This window comes from Chenopodium quinoa, unplaced genomic scaffold (assembly GCF_001683475.1).
Source record: "Chenopodium quinoa cultivar QQ74 unplaced genomic scaffold, ASM168347v1, whole genome shotgun sequence".
In the NCBI taxonomy this organism is placed as follows: Eukaryota; Viridiplantae; Streptophyta; class Magnoliopsida; order Caryophyllales; family Amaranthaceae; genus Chenopodium; species Chenopodium quinoa.
In genome coordinates this window covers 199,977-223,075 of record NW_018744858.1, presented here as the reverse complement: position 1 = coordinate 223,075, position 23,099 = coordinate 199,977, and the positions used below count along the sequence as shown (strand labels likewise).

At 35.5% G+C, this 23,099-nt stretch overlaps 2 protein-coding genes across 2 annotated transcripts; one reads left to right on the top strand and one right to left on the bottom strand.

The window, feature by feature from the left end:
- Nucleotides 1–8,952: 8,952 nt before the first annotated feature.
- On the top strand, nucleotides 8,953–10,025 carry LOC110704712. Its single transcript, XM_021882522.1, has 3 exons — nucleotides 8,953–8,957; nucleotides 9,179–9,572; nucleotides 9,723–10,025. Exons 1-3 carry the CDS (start codon nucleotides 8,953–8,955, stop codon nucleotides 10,023–10,025), a joined length of 702 nt encoding a protein of 233 aa, XP_021738214.1.
- Nucleotides 10,026–19,322: 9,297 nt separating this feature from the next.
- Nucleotides 19,323–21,360, bottom strand: LOC110704711. Its single transcript, XM_021882521.1, has 2 exons — nucleotides 20,842–21,360; nucleotides 19,323–20,009 (listed from the first exon to the last, which is right to left on the bottom strand). The coding sequence occupies exons 1-2, from the start codon at nucleotides 21,358–21,360 to the stop codon at nucleotides 19,323–19,325; spliced, it is 1,206 nt and encodes a 401-aa protein (XP_021738213.1).
- Nucleotides 21,361–23,099: the final 1,739 nt, after the last annotated feature.

The following is a 23,099-nucleotide window of genomic DNA, read 5'->3' as shown; positions in this document are numbered from 1 at the left end:
AGGTACATAGTAAGAAGGAACGAAGCGAGTATCCAATCCCTAACCCGCCCCGATAACTCGACGTGAAGTTACTAAGAAAAATCCAAACCTGACCTGTTGACCTGAATTACCAACCCCCGTATATTTTTGTTTAACCAATACGTATATATATCAACTACGTAAATTAGATTGCCTCAAAAAAAAAAAAAAAAAAAAAAAAAAAAAAAAAAAAAAAAAAACTACGTAAATTAGATTGGTTGAATTGAACAGCGGCTAGGCAATACACACGGAAAATACTTTGTCCTCCATTGAAGCCACCTGTGAGCTTTCCGTTCTCCATTGAAGCAGCTTTTGAGGTCTAATATCATTACCACAATCTACTGTTAATCGTTACTTTATTTCAATTTAGGGTTTTATTAAGGTGGATTCTCTCGAACTATTGCATATAATAACTGAAAGATTATAACATTGCTATAATTTTGCAATTCATAGTATTATTAATCGCGAAAATTTTGAGTTAAATTCAATTGTTAATTTTTTGCAGGAATTTTTTCAAACCCTAAAATGTTAGAACAGAAACAGCCGTGCGCTGAGGAATTGAGAGCTGAAAATGATGAAGAGAGCTGAAAATGATGAAGAAGTAAAAGAAGTGGAAGAAGAGGAGAGAGAAAATAATGGTGGTGAAGATGAGAAAATAATTGGAATTATGAGTAATCTATCCATAACCCAGGTTCTCTTTTCAAGTCCTTATTATATCATTTTTTTTCTTTGATTTTTCTCATTTATTTTTCTGTTTTTGGTTAATTTTGTGTGAATTCAAGCTAATATATATTTATGTAAGAAATAATGAAGATTATGATTAGTTAATTACAATCAGCATAATCTAATTGGATTGTAATTAAAGTTTATTTGAATTTAATTAGTTAATAAAAGTTGTTAACTTATTTACAGAAATGCCACTAAATAAACAATTTTTTTTGCTTATCACGAAGATAAACTTGTATTTTCTCATGTATATTAGACAAAATCGGTTATTTTTGTGAATGATTCTGGAATTTTATGCAGTAATAATGATGGGAAAGGGTGTATACTTTGTATGTAACTTAAGTTTTAATTCGCTTTCGAAATTTGTGAGAAGGATGTTGAGAATGATAGTAAAATTGGCTGTCATGTAATAATATGTATATATGTGCTAAGTAAGTGATATCGCTTGTCGTTCCAGTCTACTGATGTTGACGAGGGAAGGAAAAGGAGAAGGGTAAGTGAAATCTACACTCCATTGTTTGTGTCTGTCATACCTGAATAAGTATATTATGATGAATAATTAATTGGATGCTGGTTATCATAGGTTGTCAATGAAGAACTACAGCAGGGCTATTGTGTTGTTCTAGTGATAAGAGACTTATTGTTCTCTATTCGTTTCTGAAGAGGAGTCTGAGTAAGAAAGTTGTGGTCGTCTTTTCTTCCTGTGACTCGGTAAAATTCCATTTAGAACTTTTCAAATATAATGAGATAGACTGCTTTGATCTCTATGCGAAGCAAAATCAGACTAAGAGGGTGACAACATTTTTAAACTTTTGCAAAGCAGAAAAAGGCATACTTTTGTGCACTGATCTTGCTGTTCGTGGACTTGAAATTCCTGCTGTGGTTAGTATCTTACATGACTTAATTACTGTAATCTTAACAGAATACAGGTTTTGGTTTAGTAATAGTTCTTACAGTTGAATTGTCTTTTTTTTTTTTTTTCACTTCTTGTAGGATTGGATTGTACAGTATGATCCTCCAGCTGACCCAAAGGTATGCGACTTTGCTGACTTTCTGTATAGCTAGCTTCATTCGATTCAGTTAGCTGATATGTTGGCCCTTTAGGAACATATATATAGGGCTGGACGAATGGCTCATGGGGAAGGTGCAAAGGGTAATCCTTTGCTTTTTCTGATTCCAGAAGAGTTGCAGTATCTTAGTTATTTGGAGGTATGAATATATTCGATAAGCAATAATTAAAGTTTCTATGATGAAGGTGAAGTCAGATAGATGTGGGTTGGACTTATACTTTAGGAATGTAATCATGAATCCTGGTGAAATAGTTTGGAGATAAACCCCAAATAGTTTGCAAACTATGGGCCGAAACCTCAGTTACATTAAGTTCTTGGTTGTGGTAGTTCCAGTTGTTTCTTCATGTGAACTTTGCAACTTCTTTTTAGCTCAATATGCAAATTTTTGATGCAGAGTGAGGAGGTCCGTAAAAGAGTATATTTTCGATGCAACGAAGCTGGCAAACGTGCAGTCTCATCTGGTACTGAACATTTCTATTTCCGTTTTTGTTTTCTAATATTAAAGCACCACCTTACATAATGTGATTATGCAGGAGAATTTGGTAACAAATAATTATCACTTGAACAAATCAGCTAAAGATGCATACACGGCCTACTTGATGTCATATATTTCGCATTCCATGAAAGATGTGTTCAATGTACGCCAACTTAAACGACAGGTAATATTCTTTTTCTTCTGTACTGTTTAGAATAGGGGTGACATTGTCCCAAACTATAGACAGGCTTCAATAGATACGTACTCAGACGTTAGTTAGAAGTTATATCATTATGAATGGTAACATATGAATTAAAGCCAATGCAGCCTGTTTGTCAGATAATATGCCTTGTTTCTCCTATAGATCTTATAGCCATTATGTTGACACAGATGAATACTACAAGAGAAGGGGGGGGGTGAATTGTAGTATAGAGAACTACTATAGTTTTTGCAGAATTTAAAACTATTTTGCGAGGAACTAAAAGATTGCACGAGAGATTTTTACGTGGAAAACTTCTTGGCCCTAGTCAAGTAGAAAAACCACAACCACTAGGGATTTTAACTCAATCTTTTAATCGATAATAGGGCAACAACCTATTACAAACTAAGACTCTTTGACCTTAGTTCCGCTACGAACCAAAGTCCCCCACAAATGATCCCTCAATCAGTTGGGCTTCTCAACTCTTTCTTTCTCTGCTCTTGACTTCACTCCAAGTCTTTTCTCTTTAAGAGTTCACTCAAATTCTTACCCAAAATTACAACTCGATTAATAAAACTCTAATATGAATCACAAAGACACTTTTAGACTCAAGTGGAATAAAATCTCTTATAACAAAATTAGATATGCTAGAATCTCAAGTGTGTTTTTGCAAGCTGAAGGAAGTGTTACTTATAGGGTGAGAAATACACCCACTAAGCAGTTAAGTTGGTTCCACTATCTCCATGTTCCTCAACTTGAGGAGCACGCAAAAGTGAATTCTTGTGATGCAGGTGAACCACGTTTTTCTCAACACTCTTTTACTTCTTCCTTAATTTTCCAACCAATTTGAATGATTAACACACACGTTGTAAAAGTATTTCCAAAATTATTTTTTTCAAAATAAAAACTAATTCAGTTCAAAAGATATTTATAAAAGATATTTCCTTTATTAATATTTTCCAAAAGATAATTATTAACTTAAATAGGAAAATTTGTTAGAAAAAATCTTTTAAAAGCACCATTTTGTCAAAAAAAATATTTTAAAAGCTTTTTTGTTAAAAAAAACCACCACCTTCATTTTCTTTGCAAGGAGAAACCTATTTTCCTAATTGCCCTCTAATTCACTTAAGTAGTCCTTAATTTTCTTTCCTTTCTTTTAATCACTCTCTAACCCACCTATTTATTTAAAAATTAAATTTAATTTATAAAAAAAAAACTACCACCTCTCAACCACCCCTCCACCATCGGACCCGCCGCCTAGATCCCCACCCCCGGCGACCTACCTCCATCGCCAGCCGACCCTCCCTTTCCTCCTTATCCCCGCCGGCGACCACCACAAGTAAGGAATTTTCAATTTTTGGCTCTAATTTACTCAAACATGCTCAAATTAAGTCCAAATCAATTACAATTTGCTTCTAAATTATCCTAGCATCACATACATACATGATCAAAGCCAAAACAAGCATCAATTGCAAGCAAGATGCACAAAATTAAAAATCCCCAAATCGATTTTTCTAGGGTTTATGGACAAATTATAATTGCAAAATTCGAGCATATTATAAGATAAAATTGAAGCAAACATACATTGATTGTGTGGGACAACTTGATTTGAAGCTTCCAAAAAGATCCTAGCAAATTTTGGTACTGTGTTTGAGAGTGTTTGAGGGAGACATGAGAGCTAGATGTTCGAAGGGAGGTGGAGGGTTGCACAGGCCGGGGAATAAGGGGGATAGCGGGGTCGACTGACGGTGGAGGTGGGTCGCCGGGGATGAGGGGTGGGGGAGGAAGGCTGCTGCAAGGGGAGGGGGAAAGGAGGAGGTTAATTAGAATAAATTAGAGATTAATTAAGTGAATTAGAGGCACTTGGTTGTCTTCAACAAAAAAAACTTCACATTCTGGTTTTCTTTTGCCAAAATGTTAAAAATCGGGTTTTCTTTTGCCAAAATGTTAAAAATCGGGTTTTCTTTTGCCAAAAAGCTTTTAAAAGATTTTTTTTTCGTAAAATGGTGCATCTAAAAGGTTTTTTTCGACAAATTTTCCACTTAAATAATATCAAATAGGAATTTCGGGAAAATATAATTAAATAAAATAAGATAAAATAGGATAACTATTCCACTTGACTCCGACTATTGTCAATATAATTTATAAGAACAAGAACCTAAAAAGATAACCTATTAGCTTTATAACTCCTTGTTTTCTCAAGGAATCTTCTACTCTGAAGCCTCTTTAGTTCCCTTGAGAAACTAATCTCCAGCTTTCTTGATTTTAACTTCTCGTTTAGTCTTAATTCTCCTGGGTCTTATAGCATGCTCGTTCCTCCTAGGTTCATGATCACATACTTCAGTTCCCTCTTCGAAACCTAAGACTTACAAAACTTATAGACAATTGTTAAAATGTGTAAGTTTGCTTGATTCATCATCAAAACACATAAATGTCAAACAAATCAGAAATAATTTTCCGTTCTCCAAAAAGTGTTGTTTGTGTTTGTATGGCAAGCCATAATCCCTCTTACCCAACATCGAGATCTTGCAAACCATCAGGATGCCGTGCTAATTTACCTCCTAGAAAAGAAAATCCTAATCTACTTTCCATCCCTTATGTTTCAACATCTAAACCACACTATACCAAAAAATCATAAAGTGGAATATAGTAATCTCCTCACTACCTTGTTTGATAGTTTTGGTATCAAATTTGAAGGATACAAAGCTCACAACTATAAGCCTAAACACTACCTTCAACCCTCAACTCTTAATCTAATGAAAATATGTGTTGTTGATGTGAAAACTAGGTTTATGGAAAAAGGGAAAAAGAAAGATTTGAAGGAAGTTGTGGTGGATGATGATGAGAAGGGAGAGAAAAAGAACCAAAATCTGAGGGGGGACAAAAGAGTAAGAAAGAAGAAAAGATAAAATCCGAGGGGAAACCAAAAAGAGAGGAGGGATAACAAATAAAAGGAAGCAGTAAAAGAGTTTTGAGAAAAATGTGGGTTAGTAGCATTACTTGCAGCACAAGAATTCACTTATGCGTGCTCCTCAAGTTGAGGAACATGGAGATAGTGGAACCAACTTAACTGCTTAGTGGATGTGTTTTTCACCCTATAAATAACGCTTCCTTGAGATTATAAAAAACACACTTGAGCATTCTATCATATCTAATCTTGTTATAAGAGAGTTTATTATACTACTTGAGTCTAAAAGTGTCTTTGTAATTTATTTTAGAGTTTTATTAATCGAGTTGTAATTTGGGGTAAGGGTTGAGTGAACTCTTAAAGACAAAAGACTTTGAGTGAAGTCAAGAGCAGAGAGAGAAAGGGTTCAACTGATTGAGGGATCAGTTGTGGGGGACTTTGGTTCATAAAGGAACTAAGGTCAAAGAGTCTTAGTTTGTAATAGGTTGTTGCCCTATTATTGATTAAGAGTTTGAGTTAAAAACCCTAGTGATCGTGGTTTTTCTACTTGATTAGGGCCAAGAAGTTTTCCACGTAAAAAGCTCTCGTGCAATCGTTTAGTTCCTCGCAAAACAGATTTTAACTCAAGCTCTTAATCGATAATAGGGCAACAACCTATTATAAACTAAGACTCTTTGACCTTAGTTCCTCTACGAACCAAAGTCCCCCACGACTGATCCCTCAATAAGTTGTGCTTCTCAACTCTTTCTCTCTTTTCTCTTTACTTCACTCAAAGTCTTTTCTCTCTAAAGAGTTCACTCAAACCGTTAACCCAAATTACAACTCGCTTAATAAAACTCTAATATAAATTACAAAGAAACTTTTAAACTCAAGTGGAATAAACTCTCTTATAACAAGGTTAGATATGCTAGAATGCTCAAGTGTGTTCTTTGCAAGCTGAAGGAAGCGTTATTTATAGAGTGAGAAATACATCCACTAAGCTGTCTAGTTGGTTCCACTATCTCCATGTTCCTCAACTTGAGGAGCAAGCAGAAGTTAATTTCTTTTGCTGCAAGTGAATGCTACTAACACACGTTTTTCTCAAAACTCTTTTAGTGCTTCCTTAATTTTCTAAACCAATTTGATTGATTAAAACACATGTTTTTTCTAAAATTCTTTCCTCAAAATAAAAATTTAATTAGTTCAAAAAGATATTTCCAAAAGATAATTATTAACTTAAATAATATCAAATAGGATTTCAAGAAAATATAATTAAATAAAATAAGATAACTATTCCACTTGACTCCGACTAATGTCAATACAATTTATACGAACAACAAGCTAAAATGATAACCTATTAACTTTATAACTCCTTCCACTCTTCAGTTCCCTCGAGGAACTAATCTCCAGCTTTCTTGATTTTAACTTCTCGTTTAGTCTTAAGTCTCCTTGGTCTTATAGCATGCTCGTTCCTCCTCAGGTACATCATCACATACTTCAGTTCCCTCTTCGAAACCTAAGACTTACAAAACGTATAGACATATGTTAAAACGTGTAAGTTTGCTTGAGTCATCATCAAAACACATAAGGGTCAACACATTATCCTAATTTAACATTTTCGTTAGAAAATTCGTTTTGTACTATGTATTTCCTATAGATCTTATAGCCATCATTCCAACTTTCCAAGATAACATGTTGGTTCACTTGTGCAGGCGGTAGCTTCTTCATTTCGTTTTTCTTGCCCACCAAAGTTAGCTATGAAAAAAAAAACAGAAATGCTTCGAAGTTTAGGACGAAGAGTCGTAATATTGAAGGGAGAAGCGAGGTGGAGATGATACAAGACAATTTGTTAGGTATTACAAAATTGTCTCTAACAGAATCATCTTGAGGTTTTGTACAACTTTGAAGATTGTCATGTTGGCGATTTTGTGTCTTCTGCATATAGTCTAACGTTTCTACAGCGGCATCTACAACATTGAATGCCATGCGTTAATTTTTACTTGTAAGAAGCTTATTGATCTACTTACGTCTGAGAAGAACTTAGATATTTTATATTACTATATCTTGATCTTTGGATTGCAGTTTTAGTCTAAAACTTTTGGCAAATTTTCCTTAAAAGACTGCTTCAGGCCACAGGCCACGTCACTCCCATTTTGTACCCAATTTCCAGACAATTGAGGATGCTCTTACATAGCTAGGCTTCTTCTCGACCATTCTTCTCCGTATTCTCTCTCGGTTACCATTTTCATCCGGTTGAGGAGAGAGTAATTGTGAAGAGAAGAAACCTCGAGATTGTCTCCTATGAAAGTTGTTTGTTAAAATTTGTTGAATCAACTTGGTGCAATTCAATGCAATCGAACAATATAGAAAGGACGATGTTGGGTGATTACTTGTTTTTCATATATATATATATATATATATATGAGAGAGAGAGAGAGAGAGAGAGAGAGAGAGGGCCGTAGCAAGGCAGGTGGGGTGACCGTCCTGAGCCCCTAAACCAAAAGCCCATCTTCAATTTAATAAAGGCCCTAAAATAATTATTTATAAAAAAATATAACAAAAAATAAAAGAGAAAAAGAAAGAAGCATATTATAGCAAAACATTGAGTTTCAGTCTTTCAGAATTTCAAACGCCTTTCGCTGTTCAACCTCCTTCCTCAATTCCTTCCTAATTTTTCTCCCAAAATATTCACTTTTCTAAGTGAATTTTGATTAACCCAAAAAAAAAAACTGTCATTAATTCTATTCTATCCCCTTTTATCGGTGATTTTCTTCTTCAAAATGTATCTCAATTCAATTTTCAGTTAGATTAATTCCTTCTCCTTCGTGATTATGATAAACGGTAATTTTATCCTTCAATTATCAACGGGAATTTATCTAATCCTCTTTGTATATTCTACTTTATTCATCAAAATCTTTTCTTTCTATTAAGTTTTCATAATCTTTACAATTTCTTTCAATCAAGAATTATAAATTTGGGGGAAAAAAATATCTAATTTATTGATTGGTTGAATTGGTTCGTTTGATAACTTTGATTGTTCTAATTGCATCGACCGTCGACAACAACGAGAGCTACGGTATCATCACTTCATCAAAATGCTAGTATGCTAAGGTTAATTCTTATTTAACTTTTTAATTTTATACTTTTTCATTCCTAAATAATCATAATGTAATTATGTAATTTTATTTTTATTTGGTTAATTTTACTAAAAATTTTTGTTTCAATTGTTTTCTATTTTTCAGATTTGATTACTTGAGATGACATTTGTTTGGAGTGCAAATTGAGCATACTAAGTCTTTTGTTCAATTGCTTCAATAATCAGGTGTTTTTGTTCTTTTCAATACTTATTAATTTATTATTGGCTTTGTTTGATAGAATGTTGCCTAGAAAATATTTATCTGGTAATGATAAGAGGAAAAAAAAAGAAAACGGGCAAAAGAGTTAATAGAATCTCAAAAGGGTGCCATTGACAAATTTTTTACTAAAGTAGTACAAGTAGAAGAGTCTTCTAATGAATTGGGTGAAGATGAAAATCATGAACAATTTAATGAGAATATAAATAATGAAAATCGTGATAATGAGGCAAATGAGCCTAATGAGGATGCGACTGATATGAATGAACCAGCGAATGTACCAAATACATCCGATGTTAATGATGTTGGCATTGATTAAGTAGTCCCTCCTTTAGATATTTATGATCCTAAAAATTGGGGTAATCTTTACATTAAAGGAAGGGATATTTTGATACAAAAAGGACCTATTAGAGATTTGAACCTTGTGTTTCCAATTGATAACAAATAAAGGCATTTTTCATATGCCTATTATACTAAGAAGTTGAGTAATGGTGAGACTTTTGATAGAAAATGGTTGGTTTACTCAAAATTAGCTGATAAAATATATTGTTTTTGTTGTAAATTGTTCACATCTCAAAATATCAAAACTTTTTTGGCAAGTGATGGTGTGAATGATTGGAAACATCTTGATGAGAAACTCAAATTACATGAGAATAGTGTTGAGCATATGACTAATATGAACAATTTGTATGAACCAAGAGTGAGATTAGAATTGAATAAAGGCATTGATAAAGACTTGCAAGAGTCAATTTTAAAGGAAAAAGAGCGTTGGAGGCAAGTCTTAATTCGAATTGTTTCTGTTGTGAAATGTCTAGCTAAAAATAATTTAGCTTTTCGTGATCTAGTGGAAAACTTTATGATGATAGTAATGGTAATTTTTTGGGCTTAATTGAAATGATAGCTTTAATTTGATTTGGTAATGCAAGATCATGTTAGACGTATTCAAAGCCAAGAAATACACAAACATTACCTTGGGCCTCAAATTCAAAATGAGCTTATTTATCTTTTATCTCATGGTGTTCGGACTTCAATGATAAAATTAATAAAAGAGTCAAAATATTTTTCTGTAATGCTTGATTGTACCCCTGATGTAAGCCATCAAGAACAAATGACTTTGATAGTAAGATGTGTGAATGTATCAAGTGATAAAATCAAGATAGAAGAGTTTTTTTTAGAATTCTTAAAAGTAGATGATACTTCTGTATTGTTAGATGTATGTAAGTCCCTTGATCTGGATATTGATGATGTAAGGGGGCAAGGTTATGACAATGACTCTAATATGAAAGGGAAACACTAAGGGGTTCAAAAGAGATTGTTTGAAATTAATTCAAGGGCTTTATATATGCCATGTGCTTGTCATAGTCTTAATCTCACTCTTTTTGGTATGGCACATTCTTGTGTTAAAGCTATTTCTTTTTTTGGAATTGTACAACGTATATACACATTATTTGCACATTCCACTAAAAGGTGGAAAATTTTAGTTGACAATGTCCCGAGTTTAACTGTTAAATCTTTGTGCAATACTAGATGGGAGAGTCGAATTAAGAGTGTTAAAGCTATAAGGTTTCAATCTCCTCAAATTAGTTTAGCTTTGTTGGAATTGTATAATTCTAGTGGTGATGACGCTAATATTGCTAAAACAAAAAGTGAAGCCGAAAGTTTGGCTAATTCTCTTGCAAGTTTTGAATTTTTACTTGGCATGGTAATTTGGTATGACTAATTTATTTGCTATTAACATTGTGAGTAAAAGTTGCAATCTAAATCCATGAGTATTGGAGTGTAATGAACGAAGTGCAAGGTATGATCACATATTTTGAGAAATATAGAATTGAAGGGTTTGAATCTAAGTTTGAATACTGCCAAAATCCTTGCACTTGATATGGATATAGAGCCAACATTTCCAATAAAGCGTCGCATCACTAGAAAAAGACAATTTGATGAGAATGAGAATGACGATAATGATGAGGAAATATACAATCACCCGAGGAATCTTTTAGAGTCCATTATTTTTTGGTGGTTGTTGATATTGCAATAGCTTCTTTGAAAAATAGATTTGAGCAATTGAAGGTATTTGATAACATTTTTGGTTTTTTATTCGATGCAAAAAGGTTGAAATCATTGGATAATGACGATTTAAGACAATCTTGCACAAGTTATATGACTACCTTTACTCATAATAATTTTTCGAATGTTGATGCAGATGATCTTTTTTCTGAATTGAAAGCGTTACAAATGAATTTGCCAAATGATTTGATGTCAGCATTTGAAATCCTTGAGTTTGTCAAAGCTGCAGATTGTTATCCAAATGTTTCTATTGCCTATCGAATCTTATGAACTATGCCGGTGACAGTTGCATCTGTTGAAAGAAGTTTTTTAAAGTTAAAATTATTAAAGACCTACTTGAGATCTTCAATGTCACAAGAAAGGTTGAATGGTCTAGCTACTTTATGTATAGAGAAAAATATGTTAGAACATATTAATGTAGAAACTATTATTAGTGACTTTGTATTTAGAAAGGCTCGTAGAAATATTTTCATATGAACGCTTAGGCTTTGATTTCAATGTTTTATGTATATGAAATTTGATGTTTTTAAAGATTATTATGCGTAATAAAATATGTATTTTTTTGCCTACCCAATTTTTATTTTATTTTAAAATATTATATGTGAATTAGGGCCCCAATTTATGTCTTCGCCCCGGGCCATAGAAATTTCTGAAACGCTGGAGAGAGAGAGAGAGAGAAATTGGAACTAATGTAGTTCCAATTTTGTCAGCCACATTCAAGCAACAAGTGCAACTAATAGTAACAAGAAAGCACATAAACTCCAAAAAAAAAAATTGACCTTGGATCCAAAAATGACCCCTCCTTTGAATTTTTATTCTTTCGGTTGTGAGGAACAATATAATTTACTCCCTTCATTTCGTATTAATCGCAATAGTAGGGTATTCACAAAGTTTAAGAAAATTTGTAGGGTGGGGTCCAAAAGAGAATTTTTATAATAAAAAGTATTGTTGGTAAGGAGATAGAAATAATAATAAAAAAAAGTAGTATAAGTGGGATTGGTAGAAAAAAGAAATAATAAAATATTTGTGAAAGTGGGGTTAGTTGGAGAGAGAAATTATAAAATAATGGTAGGTGTTTTCCAAATATAGAAGTGTTGCAATTAATATACAACGAATATAAAAGGAAAGTGTTGCGATTAATACGAAACAGAGGGAGTAACCAATATAACAATAAAAAGTTCCCAACTACAAAAACTAGACTAATTTAAATTGAACTAAAAGTTTCAAAACCAATGGCTATAGTCCATAGTGATTCTCCTATTCAATCATTTCCAAGTACCGCATTGCATTAGTACTGGAGTATCATTTAATTTATGGATGATTTGATTTATTTTATAATAACCTTAGCTATAAGATTTCGAAAAATAAAATTATTAGTGGTTCATAGTTTAACTATGTGTAGTTTAATAATATCAATTTTTTTTAAAATTTTGTTAATGCATAAAATATATTGATGGTTAAAGATGCATTGTGTAGACTGCATAAAATGAAATTAGCAATATTTACGACACGAATGAAGTATAAATTTTTTTGGGAGTGATTATTTGTCAATATCCCGTCAAACTTGTTTTGTCTACCGGTTTAATTGTCTTTGTTCAAAATCAAGTTACTTACAAAAATTGATACTAACTCCGTTACATATTAGTTGCAACTTTGGAATAATATATGTCTCGTAAATAATACCCTAAAGTTGCAACTAATATGTAACAGAGGTAGTATAAAAAATCACCACTACAACATTGCTCGTGCTTCGTGACCTACAACCTTTTTTTTTTTAAAAAAACCTGACCTATACCCTTTTTTATATTAGTGAAATTAGAGTGCGTAAATACACAAGGTATTGTATTCTATGGAATGATATAGGTCTTGTTAAATTTGTAACTACAGGATGTTGATTTGATATTAAAATAGACTTTTTCTAGGATAATGAATTAAGGTAGTTATTGAATGGTTTTGTTATGTTTAAATTAAAATTTGAAAATTTTATAACTACCGCTCAAACACCCTATTTAGAAGTAACCATTCTTTTTCTTAAATAAGGACATTTTCAATTTTGCTACCACCAAAAGGCAGGCATTTCAGTTTTGCTACCCCTTTAATTTTTTTATTTTATTTTGTTACCACCTAAATCACAGTTGTTAAAAATTGCTACCACTTAATGAAATGGGTTAGGTTTTTGTTAAGTTTATTAAAAAAAAAAAAAAAAACCACCACCCTCAACTGCCACCCTCCCCCCTCCCTTTCCTCCACCTTCACATCCCAAACACAGTCACCACCCCAGCCAGCCCCTCCCGTCAGCCACCCTCCCCCCTCCCCCTGCCGGCGACCCAAACCCTTCCATCAACGCAACCCCCCAACCCAACCCCAACGCCCCATCATCCAACCCATCCCTTCCATCAACACAACCCATCATCGCTGCCCCAACCCTCCTTCCCCATCCCCCCACCGGAATCGGCCCCCTCCCCTTCCCCACCCTGAATTGACCCCCTCTCCCCTTCCCCCTTTAAAATTTTCGCGAAGAACCCTATAAAAATTGAATTTGGGGTTTTTGTTTCACAAATGTATTCGCGCAATTATTGATCCCAAATGATAGTGTGTTGCATTGTGAACGTTTTGGTACTAATTTTGACCGTTTTGGTGAAGAAATGAACATGTTACCCCTTTCCTTAAGCTTTGTGCGTGGGTATCAATGGAGTTAGGGGTGGCGTAGGTGGGGGAAAGGGTTTGGGGTGGGGTCGCCGGTGTTGGCCCAAGATTTGGCCGCCGCCGCCGGCAGGGGGGAGGGGGGTGGCTGAGGGTGGTGACTGTGTTGGGTTGCAAAGGTGGAGGAAAGGGAGGGGGGAGGGTGGCAGTTGAGGGTGGTAGGTTTTCTTTTCTTTTTTTTGTTTTAATAAACTTAACAGAAACCTAACCCATTCCGTTAAGTGGTAGCAATTTTTAACAACTGTGATTTAGGTGGTAGCAAAATAAAATAAAAAATTAAAGGGGTAGCAAAATTGAAATGCCTGCCTTTTGGTGGTAGCAAAATTGAAAATGTCCTTTAAATAACTACCCTTAAAATCAATCAATTAATCAATCAAAGCCTTAATCCCATAAGTGGGGTCAGAACCAAATATGATTATTTTGTGTGGTCATCCACACAAATCTTCCTCCTCCATCCCTTGCGATCCAATGTTTCATCCTCATGCAAATCCATATACTTCATATCCTTCCTAACTCCTTCCAACCAAGTCATTTTCGGTCTCCCTCTCCCTCATTTAACCCCTCCATGGTCCCACTCTTCCACTCTTCGAACCGGTGGACCCTCGGGTCTCCGTCTTACATGCCCAAACCAACGCAGGTGATTTTTCCTTATTTTGTTTGCAATGCTTGTCACACCTACTTTCTTGCGAATAATCTCATTTCTGATTATGTCTCTTAGAGTATTCCTGCACATCCACCTTAACATGCACACTTCCGTAACCTCCATCTTTCACTACTAGAAAACATGTTAATTGCGACGGAAAATTTTCGTCGGAAACACCTTGTTTTCCGTCGGAAAACCCATTTACGACGGAATTCCGTCGTAACCGGTTGTCGGAAAAGTTGTTGTCGGAAAAACACCCTTTTTCGACGGAATTTCCGTCGTAAATGGGTTTTCCGATAGAATTTCCGACGGATTTTAGTCCGCCGAGAGTATTTTCAAGCCCGGCAAAGTCCCTCGGAAAATTTCGACGGAATTGAATTCCGTCGTAAATTCTCGATGGAATTTCCGTCGGAAAATGCTTTAAAAAAAACAAAAAAAAAAAAGCCACCGCCACGCTGTACCACCGCAAGCCGTCACCCCATACCACCTCACACAACCAGCCAACCACACCAGAACCTTACCCACCAACCACCTACACCAGATCCACCACCCCACTGCCCACCTACAACCTAGCCCTAGGAGACCACCACCGTCATCCATAACCACCCCAACCACCCATAACCACCACATCTACCATCGATAACCACCAGATCAACCACCCACCGACAACCTCCAACCACCCAAAACACCCCTGTCAACCCCAACCACACCCACTTTCTAACCCTAACCTATCCACAACACCACCCCCACCCGTACCCAGATCCACATCACCTCCACCACAACCACCCTAACCTATCCACAACACTACCACCACTTTACCCTCACCCTGACCGAACTCTAACCAAAACACCCATACCCCACCCTCACCCATACCCAGATCCACCCACCTAAACACCCAAACCCTAACCCGGACCCGACCGAACCCGACCCCACCTAAGCCCAGATCTCACAGCCACCACAAACCACTGCAAATGCTAAACGCACGCACATCAGCCACACCCACCACCACCACTGAAATCCATATTTAAAAAAAAAAATAAACGGAAACAAAAATCGAAAAATCGAAAAATTAAAACATAAAACATACCTGAAATTGAAATATGCTTCGAATTTCAACACGAAAACGGTTTAACAAGGCCAAATTCGGCCATGAAAAGTGTAGATCTAAACTGTTTATGGCCGAATTTGGCCTAAAAAACCTTTCAAGTAGTTGGTTGATGTCGTTTGTGTGTTGGTCGTTGATGACGGTGGTTGTGTTGTTGTTGATGCCGTGGTGTTTGATGACGGTGGTTGTGTTGTTGTTGATGCCGTGGTGTGGTGGTCGAAAGGAGAACGAGAGGAGGGAGAACGAGAGGAGAGAGAACAGAGAGAAAGAGAGGAAAGGAGAACGAGAGGAGAGAGAAGAAGAAAAGAGGGAGAAGCAGAGAGGAGAACGAGAGGAGAGAGAAGCAGAGGAATGGAGAAGAGAGAGAGTGGAGAGGAGAAGAGAAAAGAGGCGCTTCTTGAAGTTTGTTTAGGGTTTTGTAGTGGAAATGGTTTTTTTTAAAAAAAAATAAATTATGTTCCGACGGGATATTCCGTCAGAAACTTACGACGGACTATAAATCCGTCGGAAAAGGTAATTTCCGACGAAAAATTCCGTCGGAACATACAAAAATTACGACGGACTTTTATTCCGACGGATTTTCGACGGAATCGATGAATTCGTCGGAAATTTCCGACGAAAAAAAAAATCCGTCGTAAATTTCCCTTTTTCCGACGGAATATTGGGTCCGTCGGAAGCAGTCCGTCGGAATTAAGCTATTTTCTAGTAGTGTTTTAATGTGCTTTTTCTTAGAACCCCAACATTTTGTAACATAGAGCAACATTGGTCTTATGGCAGTCATGTAGAATTTTCCCTTCAATTGTAAGGGAATACTTCGGTCACATAACACTCCTGTGGTCGTTCTCCATTTAAGCCACCCCGACTTAATCCCGTGGGCCACGTCTTGATCAATGTCACCATTTTTGTGGATAATCGATCCAAGAAACTTAAAACATTCAGTCATGGTCAATTCCTTTCCATCCAAACTCACCACTACATCGCTTGTCCCCCTCTCAGTATTAAAGTGACATACCAAATATTCAGTCTTACTCCAACTTAGCTTAAACCCTATAGATTCCAACCTTTGCCTCCATTGCTCCAACTTGGCATTAACCCCATCTTTAGTTTCATCCACCAAAACGATATCATCCGCAAACAATATACACCATGGAACCTCATCTTGAATTCCTCTAGTTACTTCATCTATAACTGTTGCAAAAAGAAAAGGGATAATGCAGACCCTTAATGCTATCTAATTGTAATAGGGAAATCTTTTGTCAACCCTCCACATGTCCTCACATTTGTTGACACATCCCGATACATATCCTTAACCAGATCCACGTACCTTCGTGGGATACCTTTCTTCAACATTGCCCACCAAAGTACCTCTGTTGGCACCTTGTCATATGCCTTCTCTAAATCAATAAAGACCATATGAAGAGCCTTCTTCTTTATCCGATAAAACTCCATCATTTGTCTTATCAAATGGATTGCTTCCATAGTTGTGATACCCCGAATTTTTAAAGAATTTTATAAATATTTATTTATTTATAAAATATATTTTGGGTCAAATTATTCTTAATTATGAGATTTGAATAAAAATGAGTTTTATACTTATCAAATTATAGCTTATGTCCATAATAAGCCAAACCATTCTTTTATTTATTTAAGCCAATTACTTTCCATCATATTATCTCTTATGAGGCCTAAATATCACTAAATTACCCTACTCTATATGATCTCATTAGATCCCCAAAATTTCCCACCCAAAAAGTCAAAGGGTCAAATTTTATTTTACCTTTTCTTTTTCTTTTTTTTTCTTTACCTTTCTTATTCCTTTTTCTTTTCCCTTTCTTTTTCATTCTTTTCCCCTCCATGCCTCTTCTTTACGTAAGATTGAGGGCATCCATGGGAAACTCAAGCCACATCAACCGACCACCCGCTGTCGCAGCCTTGCACCAGCCGCCGACCCGCTACCAAACTTCCGACCGGCGCTGCATCGCATAAGCCACCACCACCATGACACCCTCGATCCTTTTCTCTCTCTCTCTCCTCTCTGTTTCTTGTTTTGTTATTAATTGGATTATGATTTTTAATTGTTCAAAATGTATTTAATTAGTATCAAGTCATGTTTTTAATTGGTTTTATGTATAATTTCAGATTATTGTAGTTGTTAATTTCATATTTGAATTCATTATAAAGTTAGGGTTTTAATTTATTAAAGATTTGATTTTTAGGGTTCTTTAACCAATTAATTTGGGGGATTTATCAGTTTTATGTTTCTAATTATAATTGGGCATATAAAGCATGTTTCTAATGAAGTTTTAATGGGTTTTGATTTATCTAAAGTGCCAAAAATAGATTTTGAGTACTAGTTTTGATGGTTTTATTAGAAGAGTGAAATTACCCATTAAAGTGGAGTTTAATTAAGGGTTTTAAAATAATTTTCAGATTATTATAAGTTGCTTAAAGTGAGTTTATATTGCTGAAAATTGTGTATACGGGTAATTAATATAGATTGTCCCTTTATGTATGAGACTTGGTTTGGGAAGTGTTGTAGCGTATTCGGCTACTCTAAGGGCTTATTCGAGATACGTACACATACTCGGAATTTTATATAGCGTGTAGAAGCAAGCTAGGATTTATTTTAATTAGTTTCAAGTTAGTATCATGCTAGGAATTGATTGGAATTGTTGGATTGGATTGGTTGTATGAAATTGGATTGGAATTGATGATTGGTTTAGGAGGCATGATTTATTTAAAATGAATTATTGTTGGAAATTATGATGTTTGGAATAATGTATATGGACCACACTTTTATTATTGACATGTTTGAAGGATTGTTTAATTAAACTAAATGTTTAATTAGGTTTGGGATATTGGAAAGGAGTTTTATTATGGTTCATATAATTTTTATTGATGCTTTTAGGTATGGGAATTGAGCTATTAAGTGTCTTAGTACACAAGGATAAATTATGTTGCGGTGCCTACGTACACTTAAGGTGTTTATACACCGAGGGATAGGATTTGCGGTGCTTTATGCGCTTAAGGTGTTTCAACACCGATGTAGTTCTAAAAAGGGTTTAACATTAAATTAAATATGATCACTAATTATTCAAGAATTGAATTGGATGTTTGATTACTTGAATGATTTATGTTGATGGATTGTGTTGTGGATTGAGAGTCATCACCAAGTCTAAGATATGTAAATAACGTATAGTGAAAGCGATTACGCACTAAAACTCTTGGAACGTATATACCTCGAGTATAGACATATGAGGAGAGTTATGGGATTTATATATAACCATAACTTCTATTGGGAGTACAAGACGTATTTTCCTTTTTATTATTATTATGCGCAGGACGTTCGTCACTTTCATGTGACATCTATGCCTACCTGGTTAGCTTCCGGAGTAGTTTACCCAAATTATTTGAAGCAGGGATTTGGTGGGAAACCCGCTTGATGCGTAATCAAAATAATTAATGTATTGAGTCCATGTTGTATCTATTGTTTGTAGATTGAACTATGAGGAAAGGTAAGCTTTGTTGTTATTGCTAGGATGCTAACATGTTAGTGTGTTTGCTTTTACGCTTATGTACTCAGCATTGCTGATTGTTGTGTTTTATGTGTGTTTGGCCTAGTCTTTATCTTGGCCCTACGATGACCCATTTATTACGGTGAGTATTTGGGACATTTAAAGAAAAGCTTTTCAAGTGAAGCGGCATATTCATGTTGGGGTTTGAGTGAAGAGCGAATCCTATTCTAGTTTTATTTTGACTATGCATTATTATTATTTATTGCTGGATTATTATTATTGTTTGATAAGACTAACGCATTGGTTTTAAATATTCATTTGGTTTTGAAAGGGCCTAAAATGGTTCCAAATTGTAAGTTTGACTTGTTTGAATTTGGTTTGACTTTGCTTTTGTTTGGTTTGATTTTTAAACTTGGTTTGTTTCGAATGGTTTTTGAAAATGTCTTCCGCTGTGTCTTTGATAAATGCCTTAGTCGTTATCATGGTGGCGGTAATGCCTTAGATTTTCCTATTTTGTTCTAAAAAGGGCAAAATAGGTATTTAAGGAAAGGAATTTCTAGGGTGTTACAATAGTAGATCTCCCAGCCTCCCAGGCATAAAACCAAATTGGTTATCCAAAATTCTTGTGCATGCCCTTAACCTATGTTCAATCACTCTTTCCCACAACTTCATAGTGTGGCTCATAAGCTTGATCCCTCGATAGTTAGAACAATCTTGAGCGTCTCCTTTGTTTTTGTAAACCTGGACCAAGGTGCTCTTCCTCCAATTTTGCGGGATCCTTGTAGCCCTCCATATCTTGTTAAAGAGGTCTGTTAACCAATCAATACCAATATTACCCAAACACCTCCACACCTTTGTCGATATACCATCAGGGTCAACCCCCTTCTTAGGCTTCATCTTCTTCAGTGTAATCTCTACCTCTACTCTTCTAATCCTCCGCACATATTCCATGTTGATTTCTTCATCACTCATGGAGGTATCTCCTGTCACAACTCCATTATTTACATTAAACAATTCATCGAAGTACCTCTTCCACCTGTCCTTGATGTCCTCCTCTTGTACAAGGACAATTTGGTTCTTATCTTTGACATACTTTACCATGCCAATATCCTTCCTTGCCTCTTGTCTTCTCTTTGTCATCTTATAAATGATCTTTTCTCCCTCCTTGGAGTCAAGCTTTTCATAAACCTCCCTCCTTTTCTTTCGCTTGTCGACTAGCTGCCTTTGCCTTACTCTTAGCCTCCTTATACACTGCAAAGGTTTCATCATTCCCACATTTTCCCAAAGGCTTGATAGCTTTCCCTTTTTTTCTTAATTACTGCTTTCACCTCTTCATTCCACCCCGAAGTATCTCTCTGCATCGAAATTCTTCCCCTTGATTCCCTTAAGACCTCTTTGGCCACTCTTAGGAAACAGTTCTTCATTCGTAACCAAGTCATGTCTGGATCCACCTCTCCATCCCAGTCCGCTTCTTTAATTACCTTTTCTGTAAAGACCTTAGCATTTACATCCCTTAGAGTCCACCATCTTATCCTTGGCTCCCCTTGTCTTTCTTTTTTCTTTGCCTTCTCTTTCAAACCAATAATCATAACCTAAAGCCGGTGTTAGGCGACCACACTCTCTTCTGGGATGACCTTGTAGTTTAAGCAACTTTGTCTATCCGTACTCCTTGTGAGTAGGAAGTCTATTTGTGCTGCATTTGCTCCACTCTGGAAAGTTATCAAGTGGGAATCCCGCTTCTTAAACCAAGTATTAGCCAAAATTAAATCATATGATTGGGCAAAATCCATAATAACTTCACCACTTGCGTCCCTCTACGCATACCGTACCCAAAGCCTCCATGAACACCCTCGTAGCCATCTCGGCTTGCCCTAACATGCCCATTTAAATCACCTCCAATATATAATTTCTTCGTGTGGTGAACACCCTATACCACCTCGTCTAAATCCTCCCAAAATTTTCGTTTCTCTTTTGCATCCAAACCAACTTGGGGAGCATAAGCACTAATAACATTCACAATCTCCTTGCCACATAGCAACATCATCCTTATCAACCTATCATTCTTCCGCTAGACCTCGATTACCTCTTTAGACAACCTCTCATCAAGAATAACACCAACTCCGTTCCTAGATCCACCATTCCTAGTCTTGTGGCTCGTTTCTTGTCCAACATACCACACCTTATACCCTAAAACCAAGCCTCGAGCTCCTTCTCCTGTCCACCTTGTCTCTTGGAGGCACATGCTGTTTACCCGTCTTCTCTTCATCACTTCAACAACTTCTGCTGATTTCCCCGTAAGAGACCCTACATTCCAAGAACCAATCCGCAAACTAGAATCCTTTCTCCCATGCTCCCTCATACCACACTCCCTCATGTCTCCAACAGCAAGCCCTTGATCATTGGACACCACACTTAAGCAATGTGGCGCGTCGCTTCCAGGCGACAACCCAGCAACTCTTGCATATTTATCACTGCACCCGGGTCTGGGAAGTGCAGCGCGTCGCTCAGTAGGGAACGCCCCACTGGCTCGCCCTTGCTCATTTGACACCACACTCGGGCAATGTGGCGCGTCGTTTTCGGGACGACCTAGCAACCCTTGCATACTTATCACTACACTCGAGTCTACGAAGTGCAGCGCGTCGTTGAGTAGGGAACACCCCCACGAAAATATCAGTTTAGCTCATGTCATGGGATGTGACAAAGTTATACACTGGCTGTCACTAGCCGAGCGAAACTCTCCTTCTTTATCTAGGCTTGGGACTGGCAACAGGAATTCCCACTGGCAGAGTTTCTTCTTTTTATAAACCGTTTAAGGGATGAAGAATTGGTGTATTGGTAAAAAGTAAAAAAAAAATGACTATGAAATTATTATTTCATTGGTTCCTTTATTTATTTTTTTCTACGTATTCTATTAAAATAAATAAATAAAAACATGTATACTTCATTTGTTTCTTTTTAAAAGCATCACTTTTGATTAAGAAAGTTTTAAATTAAATGCATCACTTTTCTTTTTAGTTTATAAATTCTTTTTATCTTTTAATATCTCATGAATCCATTTTTTTTTTCTCTATCCCTCTCATCTCCCAAAACAGCCTAACTATTCATGTTTTTGCAAATGATGCATCTATTAAAATGGAGGAAGTCCACGTTGTATAATACCACATGTAAAGATTGAAATGGAATGAAAGGAGTATACTTGTAATTATTTTTATTTTTTTTGAAAGGAGTATACTTGTACTTATTAGATACATTGTAATATTGTTCAAAAAGAAAAAAAAATATACGCTGTAATAGATTTATTTTAATTTGATTTATTGATTTTTTCCCCTTATCATATCATATCACTTCACTAATAAATAAAGTCGGTCTCACAGCCAGGCCACGAGGCAACGACACTTGTTATTCCAGTTTTTTCGCCAAATGTTGCGCCACGTTGGCGACAAATAAGGATATTTTGACACATAGGATTTATTTGAATATATTTTTTGAATAAAAAAATTGGATAGATTTAGATTAACTTTGTAGGGAAAAAAAGTTAGTTTAAAGTTTTGTTTTCAATAAAATTTGGAAAGATTTTTAAAGATAAAATTGTTAGTTTAGAGTTTTATTTTAGATAAAATACCATTATTTCATATGTACAAATTAAATTATAATTTTATTCAATAAAAAATAAGATTATAACACTCAATAATTATCACATAAATTTATTTTTATATCATAATTATTTTGGAGCAAAGAAAGTAGTTCAAAATGTACAACATTCATTTATAATACTTCCTCTGTTTTCATTTAGCTGACGCGTTCAATTTAGGCACACATATTAAGGAAAGGAGAAAGAATGAGAGAGGATGATAAACCAAGTGAGGTACACTACAAAAACAAGGTATAAAACTTACCCAAAAAGGGAACGTGTCAACTAAAAATAAACATCCTAAAAAAGAATACGTGTCAACTAAAAAAAAAAGTAGGTAAGTATATTCTAATCGATTGAAATAAACTACACGTTTATTTTAGTTATTTGATGATTATATGAACAATAACCAACTCATTAATCATCAAAATTAAAAAAACAAAAATATAAAATACCTTTAGTACACTGTACATCCAGATGTAAATAAACAACCTTTATGTGTTTCTTATTATCATTATTATTATTATAGAAATATAACAAAAACCTACAAAGTCAATCAATTTACAAAAAATAGTGGGGAGCCGAGATACAATTTGCCCCCCCACCCCTCTAGCTATAGCGAACCTGATCTTGTTGAAGATGTGAGCAGCTGCACGTGCACCAATATCCTGAGTCGTAGCGAACGCCTGAACCCGCTTTAGCAACGCAAC

Excerpts from the sequence above, each read along its gene's own strand:
- LOC110704712 (XM_021882522.1), top strand. Across the intron at positions 9,573-9,722 it reads ATTTAGCTTTTCGTGATCTA|CTTATTTATCTTTTATCTCA; the intron begins GTGGAAAACTTT and ends ATTCAAAATGAG.
- LOC110704711 (XM_021882521.1), bottom strand. The coding sequence starts at position 21,360 with ATGCAAGGGTTGCTAGGTCGTCCCGAAAACGACGCGCCACATTGCCCG. Across the intron at positions 20,010-20,841 it reads ATGAGAGGTTGTCTAAAGAG|TGTATAAGGAGGCTAAGAGT; the intron begins GTAATCGAGGTC and ends AAACCTTTGCAG.